Below are 13811 nucleotides of genomic sequence, written 5' to 3' on the forward strand. Positions count from 1 at the left end.
AATTCAGGTGGGTCATCATCCGGACAGAATGTTGAAATAGGAAGCACCTAGAATACAATACAGAAAGCATGTATCAGTACTTTGCCCTCCATCTGGTCAGCATCTATTAATTCAACAGTACAACATGTTGTATGGTTATATTATCAAATCCATATTTAGCATGAGGTCACTACTTCTTTATGTAATAGTTACACAACCTCTTAAGAGATAGAAACAAAACGTACGTAATTAATTTAGAAAATAAACCAATTTGAAGACGTACTCACCCCTATTTGATTGTACTCAGACACATCTTAGTCATGTTAACAATAAAACAATACCAATTCGCCTTCCAACTCATGTAGCCCTGGTGTGGTGTTAATAATACCACTTTTTTACTTTGCCATCTAGAGAAAAATTATATATATATAAAATTAATTGTCTTATTGTTGTTTCCATGCTCACAGCTACTGTATACGGTTTGAAAATAAACCTGAAAATTGCTTTATAGTTACTTAATGGCTTCAGGAAGGTCTTAGATCATTCCATAAAAATTAGGCAAGTGTTTAAAGTCCTTTTTAGGGTCGAGCCTGCATCGCATGCGTATCGATAGCGATACGCTGTAGTAGTTAGAAAAGGGCTTGGAGCCCCGTCCATGTCACGTCAATGTCTTTGATTGGTTGTGGGCTTGCCTTTTAAAATCTGCTTGCTTTCATTAGCGGAAGGCATACATACGTTATGCCTTTTCCGGTGGTTAGCCCTCCTCGGGCGCGGCGAGCAAGTACTGAAAACATATGAGGCTCGCTGTTTTTGGTCCAGTTTGTGGACTACTTTTTCTCTTTTTTCGCAGCTTGATCTCGCTGGGCAGAAGTCGAGCGCTTTGCATGATATCGACCCTGGTACATAGTTAATTGCAGTATTGCCAGTTACGTAGATAATTGCACTTTTGCCGATAGGTTTCATTACGAGTGAACTGTAGCAGCGTGATCGTGCTCTTTTTTTCCATTTAATGAGGCAAGAAAAGTCCGGTTGGGAGTTTACAATTGCTAATAGCTCTAACTCGGAGAAATGCAAGACCCGTTGCATCGCAAATGCTTGTTTCTCTTGCCTGTTGGTTTTTCATGTTGGCCTAGAACTGCAGCTTATCAATAACTGTTTGCTGACCTCGGCACCCCGAGTGACTTCTTGATTTGAGGTTCATGTATTTTGGTTACTTGGTCATATTTTACATAATGTCATAAAACGGGAATTGATTTGCAGACACTAGCCTGCTCTACTTGAGAAGTGTATCGTAAATTAATTAAATAAAAACATAAAGACTATAGTACGAGGAAACCAAGACGGAAAAAGCAAAAACCGAGATAGAAACAGTGAAATAACTTGAGTGGTAACTGACAGCAAGTTGTATTTATGTATCATGTGTATTTGTCTGTGTTAGTGTAGGATAACTTTTGACACCAGCTTGTTCTACACCATTCGTGGGTTCTCCCGTTAGAGATGTTGTGACCCTAACCGCACAGTATGTACGATATTGGTGTCAGAAATCTGAGGATAATACTATCATCTTTCCATCCAGCATACCCATGGGATAAGTCCAGCCTGAAATCTATGCCTATTAATCTACAGGACTTTCAGATGCTGGATGCCTACGCCTCAGTGGTAAGACCTAATTGGCAAAGCTTTAATAGCCTTTTGTAGAAACCACATGCATGCTAATTTATGCTTTTCTTAAGATGACAATTAGGCAGCACCTTATGAATTAAAACTGTACACTGGGATCTTATGGCACTGACAAACATTTTTTACGGCATGGCGCTGTACTTGGCAGGATTCCTTCAATAGCAGCATTTACCATTGAATTTCTCTTTCTATGTATCTCCTGTCATGGAATCCAATGATCAGCACATTGCATTTGACATAGTGTTGGACTGCCACTGTATTAAGCAGCATTAACTATTAATGTTGAAGACTTGGACTTTGAATTTTCTGATATATTATGACTATTAGTAATGTAGCCCCATCACCTCATTTCACTATCACTTTATTGTCATTATCCCTGCATCACACTGCTTTGTGCTTAAGATGGGCTCAGTCTGTCATTTAATATTACATTTTCTGTCACTATAATGGCTTCCATCACATGAGTCTTTATCACTGTATGTCACAGCATGTTACATATCATTCCATCCTCTTATCATAGTATGGCATAGTGTTGTATGGCACAATACCAACCCTTAAAATATTTATCTACAAGTGCATCGTCCTTGATCATAATCATGATTTGCTTTAATTAACTTCGCCTTGGTGATACTTTTTTGAGTTGATGTTATGGTCGATTTGTACGTCAATATGGTACACCACCACAGCACATATTATACAACTGCTGTAAATGAATTGTTTGTTCCACCTCTATTTGGACCTTGTTAACAAAACTGCTTAAACCTTTAGAGATCTGCTGCGCAACCACTGTCAATAAAAAAGTTGGAATTTGTTGGTCAAACTATATGCAATCTTCACTTGCTTCCATTTTGAGAGATTTGAAAAACAAACCCAACTGCAGTTACCTGAAGCTAGCTCTTTGAGGTGAGGTTCCCTGCCTCTCATTCACATGCTCCCTCCAGTGTACCCCAATTATTACTACAGTGGTGCTTCATTGTTGTTTATACCAATATTGTGTCGGTGTATATGGTTGTGTTGATTTTTGTTGGTATTGTTTAATGTCCCCTTTCAGGAGGTCACATAGCAGGCAGGGGCTACTTGGCCACAACCGTAGGGGTTGAGACTTCGTAATACTGGTGTTCCAGGAGCAGCCCCAATATCGCTCTGCAATTAGGCCACATACAACCCTTTCCACATTTGACTATCCGTAACAGCGCAAACAAGCAATTGCAGGCTTCTCAGAGAGGTTGGTGTGGGGTTACTCAGGCTCAAGAATCAATACCCCCAGAAGCCCAAAAACATTAATGTACAGTCAGTGCTGCTCTTTGTAGAAATGACAAGTACTTAATTACACACAATAAAATCATAGAAATCCAGTACAAATTCAATCATGAGCGAATACATGAGCCACAGGTGCACGTTTTTGTGCTCTAAGCCACTTCTCATGATTAGGCCTTCACCTGTCATTAGTGCCCCAACCCCCAGCCCTTACTGGGTCCCTCCCCGTCACAGGTTCAGGGTCTAAAGTAAAATTTTAAGTTAAATTATGGGTACAGCTCTTGCCCTTCCTAGCAATTTTAGCACTTAGGCCCTCATTATGTCATTGGCGGTAAAAAACACCTACCGCAGTGGCGACGGCCACCAAAAGACCGTCACCGCGGCTACTAGCCGTCCGCCTTATTATGACCACCGGATTTCCACCAGAAGGATGGTGGAGATCCGGCTGTGGTCATTCCGGTAGATGGCGGTAAGGTGGAGCTGCTTCCACCAGCACCGCCACACCAGTAGACCGCCGCTGGTCGTATTATGACCAATAATACCGCCTGGAGGTGTTCTGCTGGCAGACGCTGCTGGTGGCAACAGCCTCCCATCCTGTCTCATGCTGGAGGACCCCCTAAACACAGGTAAGTGGGAGATCTGACGGGGGTGTTGTGTGTGTGTGTGGGGGGGGTGTATGTTTGTGCGTGTGTGTATGCGGGTGTGTGTTGCGTGTTGAATGTGTGTGCATGTATGGAGGTGTGAGTGCATGTATGTTGTGTACTGTGAATGCGTGTCTGCGTGTATGTATGAAAGTGTGTGCGGATGTGTGGGTGAATGGATGTACGCATGAGTGGATGAATGTAGGAATGGGTGTGTGTATGCATGAGTGCGTGTGTGAAGGGGGCGTGAATGTCGGGGAGGTTTGGAAAGAAAGGGGGATTTGGACTCTGGGGAGGGTGGAGGGATGGGGAAGACCCCTATCAGTGACAGGGAAGGGATTCCCTGTCACTGATAGTGCCTACCACCATGGTTTTCATCATAATCCCGCAGGCAGTACAGTGACGGCCACCAGGCTGGAGATTGATATCTCCAGCCGGGCGGCTGTTACCGCTGTGGCGGTCAGTGTAGTTTATTGGCGGTTTGGCTTCAGCCAAACCGCCAATGTCATAATATGGTGGAAAGTAGCGCCAGCCTGTTGGCAGTACTTTTCACCATATTGCTGCCGACCGCCAAGGCCATAATGAGGGCTTTATTCTCCCAGGCCTGGGCCCTTTTAGTCTCTCATCAAGTTTGTATTATCACTGTGCAGCCCCGTTTGGCCACCCTATGTTATATTATGTTATGGTATGTATTTTCTAAAGCACAATAAATGCCCGGAGGTGTAGCTGAAGCTGAAACGGAGTAAAGCAGGGAAATTCAGGCAGATCTAAAAAGCCAGGTCTTCAGTTGCTTACGAAACTGTAGTAGATTCTGAGCATTCTTTTTATTCAGAGGCAGTGTGTTCCAAGCTTTGGCAACCCCAAGAAAGAAACTCCAGCCTCCCCTCCATGTGGCCCGCTTAAACTTAGGAACAACAACAAGTTTATCGTTCATTGACCTGCACGACTTACGTGGAGAATATAAAGCAAGTCCATCGCGTAGAAACTCCAGTCCCATACCATGAAGGGCTCTATAGGTGATGCAAAGGTCTTGAATGTGATTCTTTGGTGTATGGATTGCCATTGCAGCCTTTTAATATCCTATGTCACAGAGCACTGTTTAGGTAGTGTGAGAAACTGGGGCTGATTGCAGAGGCCCCCTAACTTTTTGCCCCCATTTTCCACTTTATGCTGGTGTTTTCCTGACTCTGATGGTGCCCTGGGTACTGCTAACCAGTCCCAGGGCCTGTGCTCTGTGTAAAATGGATATGCAAATTAGGCTAATTATAATTGGCTAAGTTAACCTACCTATAAGTCCCTAGTATATGGTAGGGCATGTAGGTTTAGGGACCACAGCATAGGTGGTGCACACCTAGGTGCATTGCTGAGGTGCCCAGTGTCATTTTAAAAGCAAGCCTGCCTTGCTGGCTGCTTTTAAATTAAAGTTATATGCAAATTCGACTTTGGAATTAAAGGTACTTCCAAAGTCTTAAACTACCTTATTTTTACATATAAATCACCCCTAAGGTGTGCCCTATGTGCCCCTAGGGCAGGGTGCCATGTAACTATAAGCAGGGATTTTATAAAAATAGATTTATAAGCCCTGGTGAGGTAAAAACAGCCAAATTCGTTTTTCCCTCATTGAAGTAAATGGCCTTCATAGGCTAGAATGGGCAGACTTTATTTTAAATTTTAAAGTCTCCTTAAATGTTACATACCAAGAATTTGGTATCAAATTGATTGTTATAATAAATCCCACAACTTCCAGTTGTTGGATTTAATATAACTAGTGCAGGTAAAAAGTTTAGACTTTACCTAAAAAGTTGCCAATTTCAGCTCTGCATTGTTTTTGCTGCTGTGCTCTGATTGGCCAGCCTGCAGCAGCTTCTGCCAGGCTACTTTAATGAGGTGTGAAGTGGCCTGACTTCACACAAAGGAATGTGCTTGGGGGAGAGAATCTCCCCTCAGCAGATGGTGAGGCAGGAAGGGGGAGGCCTGCCAAACTGGTCTTTAAAGGCAAAGAAGGACATCTGGAGCACCCAGCAACACCCCCACATCCTGCAACCCCAGACAGCTAGGTGCCCCCTTGATTAGATTAGGAGAGGGCAGGAGAGGGGTGTGTTTATGATTTTTAGCCACACCAGTGGGTGGGCTCAGCCAGATCTCTCCTCCAAAAATCAGATTCATCCATTTTGGATTTCTAGAGACTATTGCCTTCTGGGATGGATTTTTGCCACACTTCCCAGGAAGTGGTCATCACAGGGGGACGACCCTGTCCCTGATTGGAGGACCAGGGCCCCCCTGCTTTTCACCCAGGAGCAAGGATAAAACTGGCAGACCTGCACCCACGCCTCAGATCCCCACCAAATTTCAAGAAGAAAGAACTACAAGGAGAAGAAGGACTGCCCTGCTGGACCCCTGGCCTGCACCTGGACCCTGCACTCAGAAAGACTGCACCAGCTGCACACTTGGGCTTCACCACAAGAAGGACTTTGCCTGGCTTCCACTGGTTCAAGGAGGGACTCCCTGTTTGCTACAGGTGAAAAATTGCTAACCAGACTGCCCTGCACCAACTCCTGAAAAAGTGACCAGCTGACCACTGTCCAGTGGCCAAAAAGGAGTTTGCGCCAGGTGCATTCTGGGAGTTGAAGTCCGCACTTCCCAAGGACCATCACAGAACTTCTGGACCCTTGGGGTGAGCTGTGGACCCCAAAAGAACCTTAAAAGAACATCTGGGTGAAGCCCCAGAAGTTTGGAAAAGATTGGAGAATTTTTGAAAAAAAGCTCCATAAAGTGACCGACCCGACGCGGAAATTCTAGCCGGCTTGCCTCAACCGCGACCCGGCCTGACTTCGTGGTTCGTCCCGGTAAAGAAAAACATCCAAAAAAGAGACTAAGTCCGAACGTAAAAAGTTGACCGGGACCTTCCAGCCATCGTATCCGAGAAGGGCTCCACGGACGTCGGATCAAGATCCAGGTTTACCCCGGTCGAAGGATTTTCATCTCGAAAAAACGACTAAGTCCGAAGGTAAAAATCACCACCGAGGAAACCGACTTCGCGTATCCGGACAAGGGCTCCAGGAGGTCGGATCCAACTGGCAGGTTCGTCCCGGGGAAGAAAAACATCAAAAAAGAGACTAAGTCAGAAGGTAACTTTTTAACCGAGGCCTCCTGCGACTTGTAGCCGAGCAGGGCTCCATCGCGGTCGGCCTGAAAGTTTGACTTTGCCCCGGTCCTGGTGCAACCAGATGACCCGATTGGCGCTTTTTGTTTCTAAGCGCTAGAAAATAATAATACTTTAAAAATTCATATCTCCGGTTCCCCTGAACCGATTTTAATCGTTTTTGTGTCATTTTAAAGATAAAAATATAAGCTATTTTTATAAATTGGTTTTGGATTTTTAAACTGTTTCCTGTGTTTTATTTAATTACTGTTTTGTGATATTTGAATGCTTTACACTTTGTCTCCTAAGTTAAGCCTTGACGCTCGATGCCAAGCTACCAAGGGTAGAGCTGGGATTAATTTACTGAGACCTAACTGTACTTTTGTGGAGGTTTGTGGCTTGTTGCTAGGTGTAGGTACCTACCTGCCCTACCAATAACACATTTTCCAACAGGTAGCTTTAGAAGGGACCTAGCGACTGCATTCTGAAGCGTTTGAGTTTGTTCAGGATATATTGGTGAGCATTTAGATGGAGACTGTTACAATAATCCAAACTAGCCAGGCCTAATGCAGTGACCAGAGCGTCTGTAGGTAGAAGGGGTTGCAAGGAAAGATTTTTTCAGCAATTTCAGCATTAGGAACACAGAGGAGGCCATAGCACTAGCTTGATCCTGATAACTGAGCCTATCATCAATAAGAAAGCCTAGATTAAAGGACCTCTTCACCGGGTTGGGGAGCGGACGAATTGTAGAAGGCAAACAGGAAGGGGACCAAAAGGAAAGATGAGGGCCAAATAGAATTACCTCAGTTTTATCAGAATTCAGTTTCAAGCTATTACTTCCCATCCAATGATCAACCACCTTCATGCAATCACAAAGCCTGGGCCTAAGACTGTTGTCATCCTTTGCTAGAGAAACCACAATCTGGGTGTCGTCCACATAGGAAGTTAAAGAAAAGCCAAACTAGCGAACCAGATTAGCCAACGGGGTAACGTGAACATTAAATGGAGTCGGGTTCAACAAAGAGCCCTGTGGAACCCCATAAGGAGAAGAAAATGAAGAAGAAGATAGGGTACTCATTCTTACAATATTTTCATGCCCCTCAAGGAATTATTTAAACAGATTCAACGCTAAGACACTGACGCCAATGGTAGCCAGGAGGTGGATTATTTTGAGGAGGCAGACAGTGTTGAAAGCTGCAGAGAGATCTAATCGGAGGAGCACCACACTCTTCCCTTGGTCAGATATTGCTCACAGAACCTCTATGGCTTTGAGTGATGCTGTTTTGGTACAATGACAGCTGCAAAAACTGAATTGGGTTAGGACTAGGAGATCGTTATCCTGTACAAATTGCACAAGCTGAGTGTTCAACATTTTCTCCATTATCTTGGCTCGTAGACGAAGGTAAGAGATCGGGCTGTAGTTCTTGGAAATGGATGGATCAGGAGAACTCTTTTATAAAAGTGGGAGCACTGAGGCTTTCTTCCAGATGGAGGGAAAGTAGCCACTTTGGAACATCAGAGCAAAGATTGTGGTCAAGGGGCCAGCCACACTTTCTGGGAAAAGTTCTACAATTTTCAGAGGGCATGGATCGAAGGGTGAGCCCAATGAGGCAGCGCAGATAAGCCTAAAAACCTCTTCCAATGAAGGAGGTGAAAAGTGGGGAAAATTGTGCAAGGACTGCAGGGAAGGGATCTTATTCCAATCTTCCGACAGTGTTGAGAATGTAATAGAGGATAAGTTGTTATATATGTCTTTGACTTCACTCTTGAAGAAGACAGCTAAGGTGAACGATTGATTCCTGGGGCCTATGATTGAAGGCAAGCTCTTAGAGAGCATAGTGACTGTCTGAAAAAGCTCTATGGAAGAGTTTTTAGCTTCAGTAATTCTGTTCATAAAATAGGAGGTCTTTTCAGAGATAAAAAGCAATATGTATTTGGCTAGACATTGTTTGTAGTTGATTTTTTCCTCAGGGTCATACTCTAGCCTCCAACATCTCTCCTGTCTGCGACAACTTTGTTTCAGGGCTCTGAGTTCTGAGGAAAACCATGGGGCTGATTTATGAGTCCGATACCGGGATGGCCTTGCGGCTGGGACGGTCTGGTCAGCAGCAGCCAAAAGCAATGTAGTGTACTGCCCTAGAGCAAGCTCAGGGCTGGCATCAAGACACAGCAGGAAATTATTCAGGGCGGAGACAAAAGAATCGGTCTGGATCTTAGGCCAAGGACCGGAGGCAGAGGCCCACGCAACTTCCCTGCAGGGAAACCTGTCTCATTTAAGGGACATATTAAACTGGTCAGCATTGTGATCCGACTAGGCTAGGGGGGTTAACTGTGATGTTGTCTAGGAGAGAGTTACTGGAGAAAGTACAGTCAAGCATATGACCTGCCCAATGAGTGGTAAAGGAGACCTTTTCAAGAAGATCAAAGCACTTTAAGGTCTGGAAGAAACCTGTCATGGCCGGGTCCAGAATGCCCTCAAGATGAAAATTTAAGGGCCATATTTATACTTTTTGACGCAAAACTGCGCTAACGCAGTTTTGCGTCAAAAAAATTAGCGCCGGCTAACGCCATTCTGAAGCGCCATGCGGGCGCCGTATTTAATCAATGACGTTAGCCGGCGTTAGCCGCCGGCGCTGCCTGGTGTGCGTGGAAAAAAACGACGTACACCAGGCAGCGCCGGCGTAGGGGGATATGGGGCTTGGGCGTCAAAAAATGGGGCAAGTCAGGTTGAGGCAAATTTTTCGCCTCAACCCGATTTGCGCCATTTTTTTCGACTCCCAACTCCCATAGAAATGACTCCTGTCTTAGCAAAGACAGGAGTCATGCCCCCTTGCCCAATGGCCATGCCCAGGGGACTTCTGTCCCCTGGGCATGGTCATTGGGCATAGTGGCATGTAGGGGGGCACAAATCAGGCCCCCCTATGCCACAATTATTTTTTTTTTAAATGACTTACCTGAACTTACCTTAATGTCCCTGGGATGGGTCCCTCCAGCCTTGGGTGTCCTCCTGGGGTGGGCAAGGGTGACAGGGGGTGTCCCTGGGGGCATGGAAGGGCACCTCTGGGCTCCTTCAGAGCCCACAGGTCCCTTAACGCCTGCCTTTTCCAGGCGCTAAAAAACGGCGCAAAAGCGGCCGTACGTCATTTTTTTTGACCCACCCACTCCCGGGCGTGAATTTTGCACGGGAGTGTAAATACGGCGCACATGCCTCGGAGTCAATTTTTTAGACGGGAACGCCTACCTTGCATATCATTAACGCAAAGTAGGTGTCCACGCTAAAAAATGACGCAAACTCCATGGACTTTGGCGCTAGACGCGTCTAACGCCAAAGTATAAATATGGAGTTAGTTTTGAGTCGGAATTGCGTCAAAAAAAACGACGCAATTCCGGCGCAAACGGAGTATAAATATGCCCCTAAGTCCCCCAGTAAGCTGAAGTCTGAACTTAAAAGCTGGGATGCTAAGATTCCAACAATTTCCTTAATAAAGGGGTGTCTGGGGCCAGTCGGCAATAGACTAACATATCATTGAAGGATTGAGTGCTGGTAAGTAGAAGTGAGAAGAAAATGGCTTTTCATTGTTGGGCCTGCCCGGGACTGAATTTGGTCTTCATGTTAGCTCTAAAAATGATCTCTAAGCCACGCTTTGCTTACCTGCTCTGTCATGTCTCACAATAGAGTAGCCCTCTGGAATAGCAAAGGACAGGTCCAGGGTACTGGCTGCACCTGCCCAAGACTTAGTTATAAAGGCTAGATAAACTTTCTAAATATCCATTAACAAAAATAAAATTCAATATTATATTGACTGTGGTTCTAGCATTGATGAGAGCACAAAAAGTCAGGCACATATGGGAGCTACCAGACTTGTTGCGTGTGGCGGAGATAATGAGGCAACGTTTGTCATTTGCCCCAGAAGCCATCAAGAGCTATACAGCAATCAAGGTTGGAGCATTTAACAGCGTATTGGGGGTATCCCTGAGCATGATCCAAAAGTGGACACAAGATAGAATTACCCTTTTTAAGTGACAGTAGTTCTCGGTGCGATGCTGGACATAGGGCTGGATCCGGGCCACATCGTCCAGGGGGACTGGCACTAGCTAGGGTCGGTGCACAGACAAGCCCAGACGGGCTCGCCTTTGGCACGCCAGTGGCACATAAGTACGTTTGAACTCTGAAATAGCCCTCCATCTAAGAAGGGGGTATTATCGGGATGTGGTTTAGCATGCAGTGTAGTACATCAACGTGAAAGGATTGGGCAATACAAAACTAAACTGGATCCCATGGTGTCAAGATCTCACCAGCAGAAAGCAGGAGCCTCCAGGTGGCATGTGGCAGTTCAGTAGCAGTGAGGAGCAGCATTCAGTCATTCTGCAGCAGCAGAACCTCATTTGCAGCAGGCAAGAGCCTTGAGGTGGCACACTGCTGTACTCACACAGCTCCATGGCACCCGGCCACGATGCACATTATCCAAAGGTTCGCAGCATGAGCGGAGGCTTCTGTCAGTGGGCATCTTATGGGCTGCAGCAGATTGCTCCAGCTCTCCATTAGGGACGCCAGCCTCACAACTGCAGATGACTATTCCTTAGTGTGGCAGAATCCAAATGATATCTTCGGTATAGAGTTCTTCACAAGAAACTTTAGGGAACCTCTCGACTCACTTAGTCTTCAGGACAGGACCCAACCCACCAGCACACTTGGAAGTGCCGCAGTCACACAATACCATCTTCTTAGCAATTTTGTAGAGTATGTGTATTCCATGCCTGTTCCTTTGAACCAGTTTGGGTCGGTCACCCTTTCATGTGTCTTGGCCAGGCCACCTTCCAGGCCTGGCCTTTGTCAGCAAGGATGCTCTGTCCAGCAGGGTAGCCTCCAGATTAAGTTCCCACCACAAATGTACAAAGAGGTGAGAGCAGGCTGGGTCAAGCTATTTAGGACACCTTCTCACAGAGATTGGGATGAGAGGCAAGAAACGGTTCCCATTAAACAACTCCTTTCGCTATCAGCAGATACTGAAGGCCTCACTCTGCACCCACTAGCATCCACCAAGTAGCAGCTGCAGACAGACGTATTTACAGCCCAATGTATCAGGAAGGGAACTGTGGGAATCTGACTATCTACGTAGTGTACCAATTTAAGGATACACAATGCAGATAGTCCAGGTCAACCCGTACTGGGTGAGAGGGGTTAAAATAATAACCGTAAAAGCTCACTTTTATGGTAGCATAGGCAAGCAGCTAGGCTTGTTAGAGAACAGGGTTAAGCATTTATTGCACATAAAGAGGCAGTAAGTGAAACACACACTCAATAAAGAAATCCAACACTAATTTATAAAAATGACACTTATTTTTATATAAATTTAGATACCAAGTTCATCAGAATCAGGTAAGTACTTATTGAGATATTAATTTTTTTATGTTTCAAAAGTTGACAGTGCAATTTTGGAGCTGTAATGTTATCCTATGGGAAAAGACATAGGGCCTGATTTAGATCTCAGTGGAGGGGTTACGTCATTGCAACCATGAGGGATATCCATCTAACGAAATCTAATTACCATAGAAAACAATTGTATTTAGATTTCAGTGGCTGGGTTATCCATCACTGTTGCGACAGAGTAACCCCTAAATCAGGCCCATATACTGCATTCAGGCACTTAACAATGGCTTACAGGACTGTTCTTCTGGAGTTAATGTACGTAAGGGACAAGGTCCAAAGTAGCACCAACAGGTCACTTTGGGAGGAACTGAGGTGTCTGAGTGCAGAGGTGCTTTTCAGCCTTGGGTACCTTAACCTTATCTTATGGGAAAGAAACAGACACTGCACACAAGTACTTGGCAACAACTTAAAGGACTGTTCTTCTGGACATGGGGTGAGCATGGGGCAAGGTCCAAGGCCACACCAACAGGTCACCTCAAGGGGATCTGGGGCATCCAGGTGCAGGGGTGTGTTACAGCATTGGTTTTCGCGTTCACTTCAATAAAGATCAATACAATTAAAGAATGGTTGCAAGCAAGGACGGGGGACAGTTCGGGGGAATACACAGGGGGGCTCAGGTTTGTTTTCCTCAGGCTGGGTGCAGAGGTATCCTGTGGCATTGGTAAACAGAGGCACTTGTGGTAGAGGGGGCCTGCACAAAGAAGCTGCAGGCGAGGTTGGGAAGTAAATTGTTGGCTGACCCAAGTTGGGCTTTGGCTCTGGAGGGCCTGGGGACCATGCTGGCACCATTGGCTCACGTCAACTTGGGCAAGGGGGCACGGGTGCATTGTTGTGTTTTGAGAGTCTGGATTCCTCGTGAATCTTCTTTGGTGTCTGCAGGGTTCAGGGAAGCAGCTCTACTACTCCACTGTAGATTCTGGTTACTTCTCGAAGTGCTGGCAGCCCTTCCAGGCTTTTGGAGGCCGAACAGCTGCAGGACTCTTTCTCTTTGGCACAATTGTCAAGGACAGAAGGGAGGCCAGCGGGTTGGGGCCAAGTCAGTTGCTGCTCCTCAGTTCTTGCGGCTCTTTGAGTCCTTCTTCTTTTTCAGTCAAACAAATCTGTAGGCCTGGTATCAGGGGGTCCCCTAAATATAAGGGGAGTGAGGAGTAGTAGCGAATGGGCTACTTACCCTTGGGGTTTCTAACCATAAATATAAGGGGAGTAAAGAGTGGTGAAGAGTAATAGCCAATTGGCTACTTACCACTGGGTTTTCTACATTCCTTAGATGAACACTTCCTTTGGAGAGTGGGCATCACCCTGTCACAGAATTTCTATTTTGTCCACACACAAGGTGGTGGACTTCCTAACTTCATGTTAACTTCAGGCTGATCACCCTAGAGGTGTGTCCAGCCTGGTAGTGTAACACGCCTCCTGCATTTCTAATTTTCCCTTTTGTCCTGGTGCCAAATGGGCCTCAGGGCAGGAGTTTGCCTGTCCGAGGTCTGAGAGAAGCTGCTGGCCACATACCACAGGTGGCAGGGACTTTGAAGTCCCTGGCCTTGGCATGCAATTTACTAGCTGTTCTGTCAGCGGAGGTGATAACACCTCCTGCCAGACTAGGCATTGTTTCTGACCCCGGAGACCAAAGGCTCTCATCTCAAAAAGGTCAGAAACTCATCTGTGGTGGCAGGTTGGTTAA

At 45.7% G+C, this 13811-nt stretch overlaps 1 protein-coding gene across 2 annotated transcripts in view; it reads left to right on the plus strand.

Moving 5' to 3' along the window:
- LOC138265662 (kyphoscoliosis peptidase-like) overlaps positions 1-13811 on the plus strand; it is a 361876-nt gene that overhangs the window by 137599 nt on the left and 210466 nt on the right. For both annotated transcript variants that reach the window (XM_069213573.1, XM_069213572.1), the window contains one exon: positions 1556-1638. In XM_069213573.1, the coding sequence (XP_069069674.1) occupies positions 1556-1638 (83 nt within the window). The remainder of the gene's footprint in view (positions 1-1555; positions 1639-13811) is intronic.

Source organism: Pleurodeles waltl, chromosome 11, assembly GCF_031143425.1.
Source record: "Pleurodeles waltl isolate 20211129_DDA chromosome 11, aPleWal1.hap1.20221129, whole genome shotgun sequence".
Classification (NCBI taxonomy): domain Eukaryota; kingdom Metazoa; phylum Chordata; class Amphibia; order Caudata; family Salamandridae; genus Pleurodeles; species Pleurodeles waltl.